At 55.2% G+C, this 16,066-nt stretch overlaps 2 protein-coding genes across 4 annotated transcripts; both read left to right on the forward strand.

The window, feature by feature from the left end:
* Positions 1 to 7,671: 7,671 nt before the first annotated feature.
* LOC109280235 (slit homolog 2 protein) lies at positions 7,672 to 8,733 on the forward strand. The gene has a single exon (XM_059726251.1). It carries the CDS (start codon positions 7,672 to 7,674, stop codon positions 8,731 to 8,733), a length of 1,062 nt encoding a protein of 353 aa, XP_059582234.1.
* A 1,607-nt stretch (positions 8,734 to 10,340) lies between these two features.
* TMEM101 (transmembrane protein 101) lies at positions 10,341 to 14,355 on the forward strand. Of its 3 annotated transcripts, none has more exons than XM_019475726.2 (4): positions 10,344 to 10,507; positions 10,904 to 11,084; positions 11,753 to 11,899; positions 12,705 to 14,355. In XM_019475726.2, the coding sequence occupies exons 1-4, from the start codon at positions 10,374 to 10,376 to the stop codon at positions 13,011 to 13,013; spliced, it is 771 nt and encodes a 256-aa protein (XP_019331271.1). In that variant the 5' UTR covers positions 10,344 to 10,373; the 3' UTR covers positions 13,014 to 14,355. The 3 variants fall into 3 exon arrangements, with proteins under 3 accessions (XP_019331277.1, XP_019331271.1, XP_019331280.1); XM_019475735.2 differs by lacking the exon at positions 10,344 to 10,507 and adding an exon at positions 10,545 to 10,632; XM_019475732.2 differs by lacking the exon at positions 11,753 to 11,899 and having other exon boundaries at positions 10,341 to 10,507.
* Positions 14,356 to 16,066: the final 1,711 nt, after the last annotated feature.

The following is a 16,066-nucleotide window of genomic DNA, read 5'->3' on the forward strand; positions in this document are numbered from 1 at the left end:
CCTTGGAGAAGGAAGATACTGGGCTACTGTCCAGGTAAAACAAATGTAGAGCCCATGTTGATCCTACAGCTCCAACTCGGACAGCAAAGGCCCATGGACACTGGTACAGGTGCATTGCCTCGTGGCTTCTCAAAAGAGGCCTACATGGAAGCTCACTCCATACAGGCTGCTTGCTAGCAATTGTGTGCCAGAAATGTGCCAGCATTGGTAGGGCTTCACCTGGTCAAAAGTCGTACTATGTGGGCTGGCAATTTCTCTGTCAGGAAGAAGAGGGGAATTGTCCTGCTAAGACCCATCTGGGCCTTACTTGGCAGTGTGTTTTGGGCTCTTGCCCTTTGGACAGTTCACCTGCTTGAAATTCACAGTCAGCCGTGGCTGAGCAACTGCAGCAGGGTCATTGTGGAGCAGAAGCTGCTGCCTGTAGATGTTCCCGGCTCAGTTTAGAAGCTCCTGCTACAGCCTTCTTGTGTCTACATGAGGGACTTACAACACAATTGGTTCCTGAAAACCCATCTGAAGTCGAAACGTAACCGGGAACCAACTTTCTCATAAGAAACAATATTATAAATGTGGATTTGGTTCCTGAACCAAGGCTCGATACCTGGTTTTCACTAAAAATACCCCAGAATTGTGTACTCGTCAATTATAGATGAGCCATATAGCTACATTAATGTATTTATATTGTAAATAGCAATCGTATTGATTTGGAAGGACTTATTTGAGGTGACTTTGCTGGACTTCTTGAAGGGCTCTTGGTTGGACTTTTTGAAGGGTTCTTGGCTAGAGTCTTCTCACGAGTCTTGGCTGCAGGTTTTTCTGGAGTCTTGTTGGCTTTCTTAAAAAAAGTTTCCAAGGAAGTTTGGACAGATGTTCTCCAGGGAGATGAGCGACGCAGTGAACTTGTTCACTGGCGTGGCGTCGCTTTGGAGAAGCGTTGTAAAATCGAAACTGATGCCATAAAGTTGAAACAAGGTGTCAATTTATAAATGTAAGTGCAAAACAGTGTAACTCGAAATGTTGTAAATTTGAGGACTGCTTGTACTCCCATTCCCATCCAGGAGAGGGACTAATGACAATTTGAGGGGCAAGATCCTTTAAGTCACCAACTGAGTGCCAAATAGTTTCCCCCTTGTACTCCCCCAGCCCTGCCTGCTCTAGATACTGTGCCAAGGTAATGCAGTCACCTGTTCAGTGTAACTGGATATGCCATGCAATGCTAGCATCTGAGTTGGGCACACTGTGATGTGAGGGGGCTTGCTGTGGGACCTCTGTTAGACTGTTCGTGGTGCAGCTGCCATTGCTCCATCTGCATACAGACAGGCCATGAGCTGGCCCAAAATGTTTGCTCTGCTACTTGTCCTAGGTGATCAGAGCCTGATGATGCCACCCCAGCTTAGTCTTGTGTGCAGCCAAATGCACCTGCTGATCCCACCTGTGTGAGAGAGATGGGTCTGGAGTTCTGAGTCTCTTCCAGTGCACGGGTATTACACCCAACCATGTCACCATGTGCTTTCCTGAGAAAGATTGGAGAAATAGATGTTATCATGGTCTTGTGCGCTAGCTGGGGAGTTCTGTGTGGGGGAGGGAGGGGCACTGATCATCTCTTGAATGCACTCAAAGCTCTCCCCATCACTGTCAGCCTTGCATGGGGGACAGTGAAGCCAATATCTCTATCTTTGCACCTCTATGCTGGGAACCTCTGCCAGCAGCTGCTTTCTTGGATGGAGCCTGTAAGTGCTTTTTTGGTAACTGCTTTTGGACTAGGCAGGTGTGATGAGGACTGGCTGGGGCTGGGTGGGATTCATGGTTGCCAAATCCTGGGAAAGCCTTTATACATGACAGCTTAGGCCTTGGGTACTGCACTGCCCGATTATACTGTACATCTGATTTAGGGCTGAAATGCAGAGTCTGAGAGAGACTCCTCATTTCTGCTCAGATCCTGTGTCTCAGGGTGAGAACTGGCAGGGGTAGAGGGGGTGTCTGTCCTGGTCACTCCTGCTCTGATTTAGTGAGTAGCACATGCACCCCATGCACTGTGCTGTGGGGCAGGGGGCTCCAGCCCCACCTCCTGCTTTGCCATGCTCTCTTGGTCTGGCTTTGCACTGACCAGGAGGAGCTTTCCCTTACTCCTTGCTGGGTTCTTTGGTGCCAGCTTCTCCATCTCAGCCCATGGAGCCCAGTTCAGTTCCTGCCTCAATCATTACCCAGAACACTGCACACCTCACCTTGCTGGTCTAGGCATGTCTGCCCCCTGCTGGAGGACAGGGGTATTGTTCCCACCGCCACTGCGGGACTGCATAGTGGGAAGGGTATGTGCTGTAACACATGCAACCCTGCTGCAAGAAATCCCCAAAAAACGGAGAGAACTGGAGGAGGATTAGTTATGTGCATGAACTGGTGGGAAGGGGCATCAGCTATTTGCTGGCAGAGGGTTAGGTGGATGCTTCTCCCAGGACACCTTTCTCTGGGTTTTTTTGCACTTAGCAGCCAGCACAGCACAGTTGCATATGGCTGTGCAGGCCCTGCAGGGACTCCTGGCCTTGTGATTCCTACAGTGCATGCACAAGGGGCTGTGCTTGGTTCTTTTCAGACCCTGTCTCTGCACACTGAGCATCAGCTATGTATCCTGTGTGAAGCCTCTGCTGGTGTCTCCTGCTATGGAAATGAGGGTGCTCATGTGTGGGCTTTGGGAATGACTGACTCGCTTTGGGGAATCCAGTGGATTTCCTCTTGTGTGCAGTGCAAGGGGATGGGGGAGGCAGGTTGCTGCCTCTAGTTGTGTGAGGTCTCAGCTGCTTGTCAAGAAGCATTTGAGCTGGGATGCACTGAAGTTCAGAGCTGGTCCAGCAGCCCTGCCTTCTGTATCAGCTGGTGCTGCAGTCTTGGCTCTGGTCCTCTCCCTGTGGTTCACAGCTGCCCAATGGTTGGAGCAGCATCTGGGATCTACAGTCCCCTGGGCCTGATCCCAGATCGGGGATCTCTCAAGGTTCTTTGGTTTCCACCCAGTCCTGGGACCTCACTCACCCCTCAGGGCACCAGCTCAGACTAGACTGCCTTGCCCAGGGCTCTCTGTCTCGCCCAGTAACAACTTCAGGATTCAGCAAAGCTTTTCCCCCCCAGAAATGAAAACCCCAAGGCATGCTGTTTCTAGAATCCAGGGTAAGGGAATCCAGGATGAAGGAACTTCTTTCCTGTCTATAGATAGGATCCTAGAATCCCACTAGGCTGGCTCTGTCCAGTACCCCACAGCCTGTCTGATGCTCTCTCCATGAGCACCACCTGCTGGGGCCGCCCTGGAATGGCATCCTGGGCTGTGGGGGATGATTCTGTCAACGCTTGGCTGCTAGGGGCATCTGCTGTGTGGGAAGTAGCTCCCTTAACCCCTTGTCAGCGTGTTCAGCTGTGGGATCCTCTGCTGACTGCCATGGGTAGCAGTGATAGCCATGCTGTAATCTGTCCAGGGGCCTGAGAAAGAGAGAGAGAGCACTGATTTGTCCTTCATTTCTCTTTGTTTGTATTCCCCTTTCCCTTTCTCTCCTGTGGCTTGCTTCATTTCCAGCTTTCCCAGCAGGAGGCAGTGTCGGGGTGGTGCAGAAGCACTGGCTAGGGGAGGACCCATGTCACAGTTATGGTTGTCCCAGCAGAGGTGGGGCAGGGGTGCCAAGGCCTCCCCTGGGCCTCTCCAGAGGGTCTGACATGAATGACAGTGATGCAGGCTGCAGCTGGAAGGGAGTAGGCTGACTAGGAGGTGGGACACCTGTGGCTTAACCCCCCACTTCCTCCACATGTGAGGCATCTGGCCAGGTAACTTGTTCGTTAAACAAAAGCCTTGATTAGCTGCTGGGGTGAGTGGTGAGCTCCTGAATGATGGATGAGGTGTGGGGTGATGAATTTTGCATGTCTGGCATGCGGGCACGGGCGCTGAGTGAATGAAACACAAGACGCCTCAATGCCAGCCCCATGAATTATAAACCCCCAGCCCTTGCTCAAGTTCCTGGCTGGAAATGGACCTGATCAGTGGAGAATGAGCAGGGCAGGGGAGGGCATTGCCGCAGGGCATGGGAAAGAACCAAAGCCTATGTGAAGGTGCAGCACAATCACTCTCAGAAATCTCTTCCAAATGGGCTTGGTGCCTGCATGGGTGCCACCGGTAGGCAGCCAATTCTGGGGGGGGCAGCACAGCAGGCGTTAATGGCACTCAAGAATGTTCCTCTGTGTCCTGGCAGAGAGAAGTGAAGGCCGCAGTTAATGTTGGTGGCCCCTGCTTTGGGGGTGTGTCAAGTGCTGGGTGCCTGCCTGAGCTGGGAGCTGTTGGCCGCTGTCAGGTGGTGCCGGGGTGCTCAGTGCCCCTGAAACACTGCTCTGGGGTGTCTTAAGTCAGGCACCTAAAAAGGAGGCTTCTAAAGTCTTGGCTGCAACTGTGTACCTCAGGGCACAAGGATGCCAACTGGCCAGCCCAAGGGTGGAGCAGGGGGTCCTAGGTTCCCAGTCACTTAGGGGGCCCAAATTCCCTTCCCAGAGCCAAGGAGTCCAAGAGTGATACCCTTCCCTAGCCACTGGACTGCATGCCTGATGGGCCCAGTGCTCCCAAGCCCCAGGGCAGGGAGACAGACCTAGCAGCTTCCTCCTCCCCCAGCTTCTACCCTGCCTGCCCTTTTGCACTGATCCTGGGGGCAAAAATCCCCTCCCCCCCCCCCCCTTCATTGCTTGGAGACCTCACCCCTGTCAAAGGAGGGAGGAGCTGGAAGTTTGACAGCCCATCTGCCATCTCTTCCAGCACTGCCCCCTCCCCCTTCCCCAACTCTGCCCCCAAGCTCAGGGCTTCTGTTGGGCACTGTGCCACCTGGGGGGGGGGGACAGAGAGAGAGACAGACACCAGGTGAGTGGCATCCAGCCAGGTGGCATTGGTAATCCCCAGCTGAGTGAGACTCCACACACTGACAGATCCAGGACATGGTCCCCTCCGACAGCACCAAGGACCTCAGCTGCACCTGCCTGGGAATTGGACTCGGCAAGGAGCAGGAGCCCAGGTACATGCATGTGGGGTGAGCAACTCCAGCTCCCTCAGCCCCAGGCTGGTCCCACTCTACCCCTACCTGCCTGTTCTTGGAGCAGCTGGGAATGCCATGGCCTCCAGGGGAAGGGGCTGGCCAGCTGCACAGGGCAGGAGAAGGTCCTGGAGGGCATCTTCTCTCCTTGCCCCTCAGCTTCCATGGATGAGGGACACTGAGAGTGGTGGAGGGGGTGGGTCCTTCCCCCAAAGGCAGCCTAGGGAGACTGCTTCTCCCTGGTGGCTGGGGTGCATATGTTTCACCTGGCAGCAGCTCCCAGCCCCACACACACTCTCTCTCATCATGGGTCCAGGGGGCTGCTTTTTGGTGGCCCAGTGAGTTTCATTGGGCTGGAAAGAGGGAGCAGTAGACATTTGACCCTCCAGCCTAGAGGTTAGAGCTGTCTGGTGGTCAGGGGGGTCCTTTGTCCACCCTCTGCCATGACACTTACCCTGGGGCTTGTGGTGGTGGCAATGCTAGCTCCTGCCCCAGGGGATCTCTCCTTGGCCTGCCTATGCTACTCTGCAGAGGCACTCTCATATCCACATGCCCCCCCATACATGCTCTCAGACTGATCCCATCTCTCATTCCCTACACCCCCCATGTTCCCCTTTCCTGCCTTGGCCATGTGCCAGGCTGGTGCCACATCCCTCTGGGCTGGAGCTGGGCTTGCCCCCCACAGACCACAGGCCCACTCCCTGCCTGCCTCTAAGCAGCACAGTGAGGGGGGCAACTTTGCTCTGAGGAAGGGCCATGGTACGGGTGGACTTTCTGCATGCCCTTAACTGCCCCCTTGGCAGGTATAGCATGATGCAGCCTCTAGGTACAGCACATTGTCCCCCCTGGATGACAGCTTGCATGGACAATACTTTTAACAAGCAGGATGCGTTTGGTCACTCTTATTGCATAAGCTTTAGCACCAGGAGAGCCAGCGGACAGGCTTCCAGGCCCTACATGCCGTCCCTCAAATCATTTGGTGTCCAAGACCTTGTCTAACAGCCCTTCCAACTCTAGAGCTGGTCCCAGAAAAGCAATCACCAGATCCAGCTCCCAGCACATACCCTGCGTTCACACAGGTTCCTGGGAAGCAGGGTTTGAGCCCAGGACCTCTACTACTTGCAGAGCTACAGCCACTGACAGCAGAAGTAGTTTGGCAGCCTAGAGGAGGCCCAGCCATGCTGGACTACCAGGTTATGTAGCAGGGAGGACATGCAAGTCTGCTCTGTCAAGGGCTCTGTGAAGTGGCTTGGATGCAGGTCTGGTGTGTCAGAGCTGGGTGCCTATCCTTTGCCAAGAATGAGTTTGCTGCTCTCCCTGCCAGTCTTGGGCTGGGGCAGGGGCCAGGCATGAGTGAGTAGGGCCATGGACTGTGCCTCTTCCCCTGCTACCTCAGAAAGTGGCCAGCATTTGCACAGCAGTGAGACCTTTCAGGCTGAACATGCCCAAGGGACTCAGTTCAGGCTAGAGCTGCCTCTCCCCCTTTTGGTGCCCAGGCAGGGGTCTCCCTGCCCATTGGACAGCCATTCTCCTACCCATCTTGCAATCAGTTGGGTAGGAATTGCCAGCCTCAGAGCAAGTCAAACTGTGGTCAAGGCTGAAGCAGCAGTTGATTTGCTTTGCAACACTTGTACAGATATGCTGATGCCCTGGGCCAGGCCAGGCAGCCCAGGATGGGGACAGGGGGCTTCTGATAGGAACTGGTGCCTGCCTGGGAGAGTGCCCCATGTGGGAGATCTCCTAGCCCTGCAGATGACCTTGCAGCTGGCAGGGCCAAGGGGCTGGTAGAAGGTGGGGGTGCTGGGGAGGCCACAAAGTGGGAGAGGCAGTTATTTCGTAACAGATCCCAGCACATGATTTTGTCTGCACAGTTGGGGCACAGGCACCATGGGGAGCCTAGGGAGGGATTTCCCTCAGAAGTGACTGTGTAATCAGCCTGCAGGGGAAACAGGAGACTCCACAGAGCAGAAGTTCCAAGTTGGGGTAACATGGGGAAAACTGCAGCATCTTGCACTAATTTACACTTTGGCCTGCCCTGGCCTAGAATCTGGATCTTGCTTAGATCCACCTGAAGCTCTCTCTGCAGCATCTCTGGGCTCAGAGCAGAATCTTACCCCCACAATGGCGCTCTACATGGATGAAATTAGCCCTGCTGGGGTTCTTAGATGAGTAGGGAGACTTTCTCTTGGGAAACCCCACGAGGGGCTGTTGCTCTCCCTGCCCCTCTCCAATATTTACAGTGCCCTACCCAGTTGGGTATCCAGGGGTTGGCAGGTAAGACGGAAAGAGAAGCCCAGGCTGGAAGACAATGATGCGAGTGACGGGCTATGCCAATAGATGGTCCCATTATGGACCTATCCATTCTGCTCCCTCCCCTTGGGAATTGTTTATGTTCCCTCTGCTTTGTCCTGAAGAGACTGAAGCCCAAGAAAGCTCATGGCCTGTCATTCAGCAAAGCAGTCTTTTGTTACAGCCTCCTCCAAGGAAATCCGAGCCCCTCCTCGACGGTGGGACTGATACACTGGGCTGAAAGCGATCTGGACTGGGGTTGTTCCCTCTGTCCTTCAGTCTGTACTAAGACTCTGCTCAGTGCAGTGAGTCTCCCCTGCCACCCGCATTCACCATGCTGCCTTTACTTGTGGTGCTCTGTCTACTCTGGGTGCTGGGGGGAAGAACCTCCACAGCCTGCCCTCCGCTGTGTGTCTGCTATGAGTCCTCCAGCTTTGTGGACTGCCACGGCCAGCACCTGGCCCACGTGCCCCACAACATCCCTCATGGCACTTGGATGCTGGACCTGAAGCACAACAACCTGAGCAGCCTGGAGGAGGGCTCCTTCAATGCCCTGTGGTCCATGAAGATCTTGTTCCTTGCCCACAACTCCATCAGCAGGCTGTGGCCCCAGGCCTTCAGGTCTCTGGGGTTCCTGGAGAAGATGGACCTCAGCCACAATCTCCTGACCCAGCTGCCGCGTGATTTCTCTGTCGAGCTATCCTCCCTGAGGGAGCTCACAGCAGCTTACAACCATCTTTCGGCAGTGGGCTTTGAGAGTCTACAGCACCTGGAAAACTTGGAGAAGCTGGAACTGAGCTACAACTGGGTGGCGTTCATTGAGAAGGGGGCCTTTCGGGGCCTGTCCCGGCTCCGCTATCTCTATCTCCAGGCCAACCGGATAGAGTTCATCCACAATGGCTGTTTCTCCATGCTCCAGAGCCTGGAAGTCCTTGTCCTCAGCAGCAACAACATCAGCGTCATTGAAGGAGAGGCCTTCACTTCTCTACACAGCATGAACCTCTTGGCCTTGACAAGAAACCAGCTCATCCACCTCAAGTTTAAGACCTTCCTGAACATCCAGACGGCTGGCACCCACCTCCAGCTTGCCGGCAACCCTTGGGCCTGTGACTGTGACCTCCAGCGTGTCTTTAGCAAGATCCTGAGTGTGCGCCACCTCCACGTCGATGACTACGAGAACATCACCTGTGCCAGTCCCTGGCAGCTGGCTGGCTTGCCCCTTGTGGCTGTGGATGCCCAGCTGTGCATGGCGGAGACAGCCACGGTCCTGGTGATCACTGTCACCGTCCTGGTGACTGTTATTGCCGCCATTGTCATGGCAGAGCGGAACAGGAAGAAGAGCCAGGAGAAGAGCTGGAATGAGTCAGAGGGTCCTTTTGACTCACAGGAAAAGTGAGGGAAGCTGGGGTGGGGCAGGGAAGTGCCTGGTTGTTTTCTTAGCCTCCTCTCCGCTCGTCACTCAAGGTACTGAATGCCCTTGCCTCCCTGCAGACAAGGTTCTTTAGGTAGATGTGATGTCTTTCATTAGACCAACTAAATAGTTAGAAAGATTGTTCTTTGCAAGCTTTTGGTCACAAACACCCTTCTTCAGGCATAGGGAGAGTATGCCTCCCTGCTGCAGTTCATGTGGGCAGCTGCCCTTGACAGGTTCAGACCCTAAATCTGTCCCTAGGGCACAGCCAGAGACTGGCACTGTATTCTGACCCAGCGGTGGACTCCTGCAGCTCATCACACCTCCAGCAGCTTGTTGAGGAATAGTCTCCCATGGGGCCCTTAGCATTGTGGGTTAACTGTCTACTCTGAGGATGCACGATGCTCTTCCCATGGCACCTTGTCCCTCTGTCATACTGCATAGCCCTAGAATGGGAAAGAAGGAATAAATACACCAGAAATAAAGCCTGCTTTCCTCCCACCTTCTGGCACGGTTTCTCCCTTGGGGGCTTTGCCTGCTGCTAGGAGCCTTTGGGAGCTGGAGTTCAGGGCTGTTCTGTGTGCGTGCAGCATCCAGCACAGACGACCCTGCCCAAGTAGCTTCCACTGTAGTGAGGTCTGTCAGCTGTTTGTGGGGCCCTTTGCCCACTTCCCTTGCGCAGGCACTGGTAAGAGGGCTGGGTGCATCTTCTTTCTCTGAATTTGTGTAGATCAGCTGGGGGGGAAGGGGGGGTTTAGGGGGACACATAACCCATCCAGGGGCTGGGCCCTTTGACATCCAGCTGTTACGAGCCACAGGCCTGTGGGACATTGCTGAAGCCATGCAGGTCCCCTGAGAGGGGAACTGGGCCCCTTGAAACACCGAGGAGCCTTGCTCAAAATGTCCTTTAAGGAGGAAAGGAGACCCCTGGCCCTCCCTTTCCCTGCCCCCACCCTGGAGAGCTCCGCGGACACCTCGTGGCGTCGCAGCCCCCCAGCCCGAGTCACCGGGTGTGTGGTAAACAGGAGTCAGTGTCACCCTGTCGCCCTGCGTCCTCCAGCGAGCTGCCTGCTCCCACCAGCCTGGCAGCGAGGGGGCACAGGCTTGCCCCAGCTGGGCTAGTCCCCGCTCAGGCTCTGCTCCCAGGCCGCCCCAGCGCCTCCAGGGCAGGGCCCAGCAGTGTGCCAGGAGGAGCTGTACCCCGGGGTGCTCCAGCGTGGGAGGGAGCGGGGCCTAGCGCTTAGAGCCGGGAGGGGGCCCCACAGCCTGGGTCCTGGGCTCCTGTCCTAGTGCCCGGCCCCCGCACAGCCGCAGCCCTTCCTCATCCCTGCCCAGCGTCCTGTCCTGCAGCCCGAGGGCCCTGCCCCTCGGCCACGGAGATGGCGGTGGGGCGGGGTGGGCTTGGGGCAGGCCCCGCTGCAGCCAGCGCGCCGGGGCTCTCGTCCCCGCCCTGCGGCACAGAGCAGGGGAAGCTGAGACGGCCCCGCGCCCGGCCGGAACCCCAGCACCGCGGGCCAAGGGCGCGGGGGGACACGCTTGCGGGACAGGACGGGACGGGACGCGAGGGGCGGGGGTGCGCGTGCGCGGAGGGGCCGAGAGGGGCGCTGCTTCCGCCCCGCACCAAGATGGCGGCCGGCGGCAGACGGCGGCGCGTGCTGCGGCTGCTGATGCAGTTCGGGGCGCTGCTGCTCACGCGCTTCCCGTTCTGGAACTGCTTCGGCGCGCTGCTGCTCTTCGCCGAGCGCGCGGACGCCCGCAGGTGGGGCGGGGCGGCCTAGTGGGCGGGGCGCTGGGCTGGGGACCTGGGCTCTGCCCGCCCGGCTGTGGGCGCGAGGCAGCGGGTGTCAGAGATGCCCTCCGTGGGCGGGATGCGGCCTCGGGCCGGTGAGTTTGCTGACCCTGGCGCAGGGCAGCTCGCCCGGCTACCACCTGGCCTGGGGACGGGGCGTCAGGGCTACAGGCAGCATCTGGGCGCTGGGTTGCGGGTGCGGGAAAGAGGCCTTCGCAACCAGATCCCGGCCCCCGACGGTGGGGTCGCTCCTCATCCCTGCCCCGCCTCGTCCGGGCGCCCCTGGGTGTGCGTGGGGGATGGCGCCTGCTTTGCCCTGTGTGCATGGTGTTGCTGGGGCAGCTGAAAACCCTTCTCTCCCCTCAGGAAGCCAGACATCCCCATCCCGTACCTGTACTTCGACATGGGGGCAGCGGTGCTGTGTGCCAGCTTCATGTCGTTTGGGGTGAAGCGCAGGTGGTTCGCGCTGGGAGCCGCTCTGCAGCTGGCCATCAGCACGTACGCGGCCTACGTCGGGGGCTACGTGCACTACGGAGACTGGCTGAAGGTGAGACCCTCGTCCCCGTTCCCCGGCGGCTGGCAGGGGTGGGAGCACCTGCCACCCTACGTTCCTGTGTCGTCCCGGTTCGGTAACTGTTGTTGTTGTTGCCTGTGGTGGCTGTTTCGCCTGCCTGATTAGGAAGGCAGGCTCAGCCCAGGCCCTGCTGCCACAGAGGAGCCAGTTGCCTCCCAGTGCCTCAGGGTTGGTTGTCCCAAGGAGTGAGGGTGTGGCAGACTTGCCTGGCTCCCCTCTGGGCTGCATCTGCTCTGAGCAGAAGGCCTCAGTCTCCAGGCTTGTTGAGCCAGCTGCCTTTCGCAGCCCTGTGACAGAGTAAGAATTGCCCTGTCACTACTTTTCTTTCTTTCTACCCCCAACTCTTCCCCTGGGTTTGGTCCTGCTGTAGCCTACAGTCTGCTCCGAAGCAGCAGCCAGAGTAGGTGGACAGTGCACCTTGTTGCAGTCCTGCTCTGTTTCCTCCTGACCTCAGCTGATGATTAGCTCATGCCCTGAAGTCTGAACATGAGAGGTCTTGCCCTCCATATGGTCCCTACTGAGACCACTCTTGTTCATATAAATGCCTCACCCTTTTCTGTTTCTCCTGAAAGCTTCCTGCAAGGCTCCTTTTTTCTTTCCTAGTCATTAACAGGCACATACATCCTGTTATCCCTCTTCAGGTGAGGATGTATTCACGCACAATAGCTATCATTGGTGGGTTCCTGGTCCTGGCGAGTGGTGCAGGTGAGGTGTATCGCCAGAAGCCCCGGAGCAGGTCCCTACAGTCCACTGGGCAGGTCTTCCTGGGCATCTACCTCATTTGCGTGGTATGTATCCGCATCCAAGCTTTGGCTAGTCCAGGATGTGCTTGGCTTGGAAATGTCATGTCCGCCAATGGTAGGGCTGTGCAGCGAAGCCTCTGCCCGCCAGCGTGTTGACTTACACTGAAAGCACTAGAGCAGTAGGAGGAGGCTGAGTGATTAGAAGGAAGGGGAGAGTTGATGCACTGCTTCAGTGGCTGTAGGTGAAATGTTCAGTTGTTGGGGCAGTTCCAGTCACAGCTGTAGGAGGGTTGGTGCCCCATGAGGCCTGCACCCTCTTGACTATGCTGCTGGGTCTCAGATCAGTCCTATGATGCATTGTGTTACCTCACTCCTTGGAAGCACCTGTCCCTTAGGGGAGGATTTAGGAAGCAGAAGCACTGAACTCACCAGATCGGACAGAAATTGGCATGAATGAGGTGGTTCTTGTTGGACTCAGGAGGAAGTGCTGTTCCTTTTTGCTTCCAGAATGGCACTGGGAGTCGCCTGCTGCTTCCAGTGCTGCCTTTTAGGGGATGGGTCAACCTGGCATTTGGATACTGTGGGGTTTCAGGCAGGGGTGGGACCAGATGACTTCTGGAGGTCCTTTCCTGCCCTGCTTCTCTTTGATTCTGTAAAAAGCTAGAGGTGAACCCTTGTGCCTTGGCTGGATTATGGCTCTGGTAACTACACATCTCCTGTCTTGAGCTGCCCTGGAGTGTTGTGGTGTGTGTAGTTACACACCTGCCATGTATCTTGGGAGTCCCAGTGCCCTTCCTATCTGTGATAATTCACCCCTACCTCCTGGCTTATTGTTCCTCTGCACTCCCAGGCCTATTCCCTCCAGCACAGCAAAGAGGACCGTCTGGCTTATCTGAACCACATCCTCGGGGGGGAAATCACTCTGCAGCTGCTCTTCATCTTGTACGGGGTGCTGGCCCTGTCCTTCCTGTCTGGCTATTACATTAGGACGGCCGCTCAGATCCTCTCCGTGATCCTGCCCTTGGTCATCCTGCTCATTGACGGGAACCTCGGCTACTGGCATGACTCACGCCGTGTTGAGTTCTGGAACCAGATGAAACTCATCGGGCAGAATGTCGGGATTTTCGGGGCTGTTGTCATCTTGGCCACAGACGGTTGAGCTGGGACATGTTGGGATGGACAGAGGACTGCAATCGAGGATGGAGTTTACAGAAGGGGAAGGGAATTTTTTAAAGCATCACTGTTATTTATTCATTTGTTTACTTTATAAAGTCCTGTTTTATTTTCCTGCTGACAGCCAAGAGACTTGCTGGGTCTTGCCTCCTGCATGGTCCCAGTCAGATCTCACCATTTCTTTTTTTTTCAAGGTTTTGAGCACAGCCTAGCAGGACTGCTGTTTTGGCTCCGTATAGCAGCAGGCATAGGGCAGCTCATAGCTGGCGTAGAAGCTGATGTAGATTCTTCCTGGTCATAGAATCACAGAGTTGGACATGACTGCTAGGGTTGCCTCCTGCAGGCCTTTGCACAGATGCTTGTCCAGCTTCTGCTTGAAACCCCTGAAGGAAGGAGTCAGATGAGCTAATTGGGTTGATCTGAGGGATGTAATCCTGCCTTTGAAAGCAGAAGAACATCCGTTAGGCTTTGGCATCTGTGTGGAGAGTCAGTAGCTGGGCTGTTGGAAAAGCCAGTGACAGACTGGATATAGATATCAAAGCTGTCTTCCTAGTCTGCTGAACTCTGTGCCTTTGCCAGTAGTGGGTGTTGGGGTGCTATCACTTGTGTGTTTCTAGAGGCTGATTAGCTTCATGGCAGAAGAGTAATATTAACATTACCTAGCTTCATGTAGCGCTGTCCATCAGTAGCTCTCAAAGCGCTTTCCAGGGGAAGCAGGGCATGACCTCCCACTACACTGTCCTTAACACTGTTCTTGGAGCTGGTGTGAGGATTTCTTCTCCACCTGCCCTTCTTGTAGCAGGATGCAATGGAGGAAAGGGCTGTAGGAGTCACCCAGGGCTGCTTTTATTGTGTCTACTGAAAGCCTGGAAGACAGTGGAGCAGCTTGCTACCCCCAGCATGGTGCCATTCCTTGAACACTCCAGCACAGACCTTGGGGAAAATCTTCCCCAAATCCCCATGAGGATCCTGTGCCATGCTCTGCCTTCAGCCCTCATTGGCTTTCAGGGCAGGCTGGGTGGCAGTGCCACATGTTATGACCTGATGCGATGCTGAAAGAAAATGTAACCTGCAGCCAGGTTTGTTCCATCCTGTGCTATCCTGGGTTTCCAGAGCTTGACCCCAAAGGGGGGCCATGTGCACGCTGGATCTGTGCAGCTCCTCATGCCTTGTGGGTTGGTGGAGAGCTCGCCAGTGTTGTAACTCCTTGAATATTCCCCACTTCACAGATAAAGCTGCCTACTTTCACTTGTTCTTGAGTCTTCCCTGCTTTTAAGCCACTTTCTTCATTGCCTGTTTTTGATAATTAAATGAGAAAAGTCTTTTAACTCTGCCCCTCAGGCTCTTATTTTTCTCCATCTGTTGTTTTACCTTTGTGTAACCAAGCCCTGTGTGTCTGTTCACCGTGGCTGCTTCAGCAGTTGCTGTTACCTTCATATTTGAACACCTAATCTTTAAGGCATTTATCCCCACACCACCCCTAGGGGGCAGGGCAGGGCAGGGCTCTTGTCATGCTTTACTGATGGCAAACTGAGAGACAGGTGTAGTGCCAAAGGTCCCACAGGCAATCTGTAGCAGAGCAGGGAATTGACCCCGCGTCTTCCAATACCCTAACAATTGGCCCTCCTTCCCCTCTATTTCCTATATGCCCCTCCTCCCCTGCCTCCAATAACAGAAGACACTTCAGTCACTTTTCTCCTCCAAAACCTGGAAGCCAGGCCTTTTTTTATATCGCCAGTAGGAAGGTGATCAGGAGAGTTGGATAAGCAGCACTTCTTAACCTGGAAGCCTGATATTCAGATATGTTAAATGTTCCTGGGAGTGCCTGGCCCCTCACAAGGATGATTTATTGGTTTCTCTCAGTCCCTCCATGAGGCAGGGCACAGCCCAGGTTGGAAACTGAGGCCCAGATAAATGGGATTGGTTTGCACACCTTATCTGTGTTCTATACACCCTGCCCCTCCCTGGCTTAGTTCTGTTGATATAAGTTGTCATGCAGGTCATTCCAGCAAAACAGTCCTTCAGCTCAGGGCTTTCTTAGTTGCTGGGGTGAATGTGGGGACAGGCTGCACCAGCAGGGGCCATGGCCCCCCATCATCTCCCCAACTGCAAGCTCCTTGGGCAGGAACAGGAATTGAAAGCTGGAGAAGGGGAGCCTGGACATCCAGCAGCTGGAGCTGGGGAGAGAGAGCCTGAGAGCTGCAGATTACTATGATTGTGGGCCTCAGCGGCCTGTGGGCTGTAAGTTGGACAGCCCTGCTTTAGCTGATTTAGCTTAGTCTGGTTATGGAGCTTGTTTCATTGCCAAACTGTTGCTGGGATGACCTTTGTCTCTCCCTCATCCCTGCTCTGCCCTGGGGATACTGCTGTGGCACTACACCTCTAGCAGCTCCTTTTAAATGCAGATAATCATCCCATTTTACACAACAGGGACCCAAAGAGGTGAAGTGACTTCCTCAGGTCCCAGGAGCTCTCACCCAAGGTCATGTTCAGGATTTGGAGCTAAGCCAGGAATGGGGCTGGGGTGTCCTGTCCCAATCCACTGTCTCTCCCCTGTATGTATAAGCATCTCCCACCCTCCTTTCCACTTGCCCTACCCTTTTATCATGGGCCTGATCAGATGGCTGTATCATAGCACCTGGGGCTTTCATCCCAGTCTCCTGGATCCCTGAACACCTCCTCTGAGGGCCTAATAGTATGTCAAGGGTGCAATGCACAGTCATGGTACCTAACCAGGCTAGCTTGAGCTCCTGCTTTGGAGACTTGCTGGTGCTCATAGATGCTCTTAGACTTGCTGCTCTTTTACTTAGCCAGCGAGAGGTTTCTGGGATTTTGTGACAAATAGGGAAATACAGGCTTGCTGGCTAATTGTTTCACTGTTGTGGATGCTGGGGAGGGATGAGGCTGTTTGGGATCAGGGGCAAGATTTTCAAAATGATTTGACTTGCACTTTCCAAAGTTGCTTATGCTGTTAGAAGCCCAAGTGCCCCTGAGACCCCTCATCACTGTAGGAAACTGCCCCATGGCTGCTGAGTCACA

The sequence above is a fragment of the Alligator mississippiensis genome, chromosome 4, assembly GCF_030867095.1.
Source record: "Alligator mississippiensis isolate rAllMis1 chromosome 4, rAllMis1, whole genome shotgun sequence".
Classification (NCBI taxonomy): domain Eukaryota; kingdom Metazoa; phylum Chordata; order Crocodylia; family Alligatoridae; genus Alligator; species Alligator mississippiensis.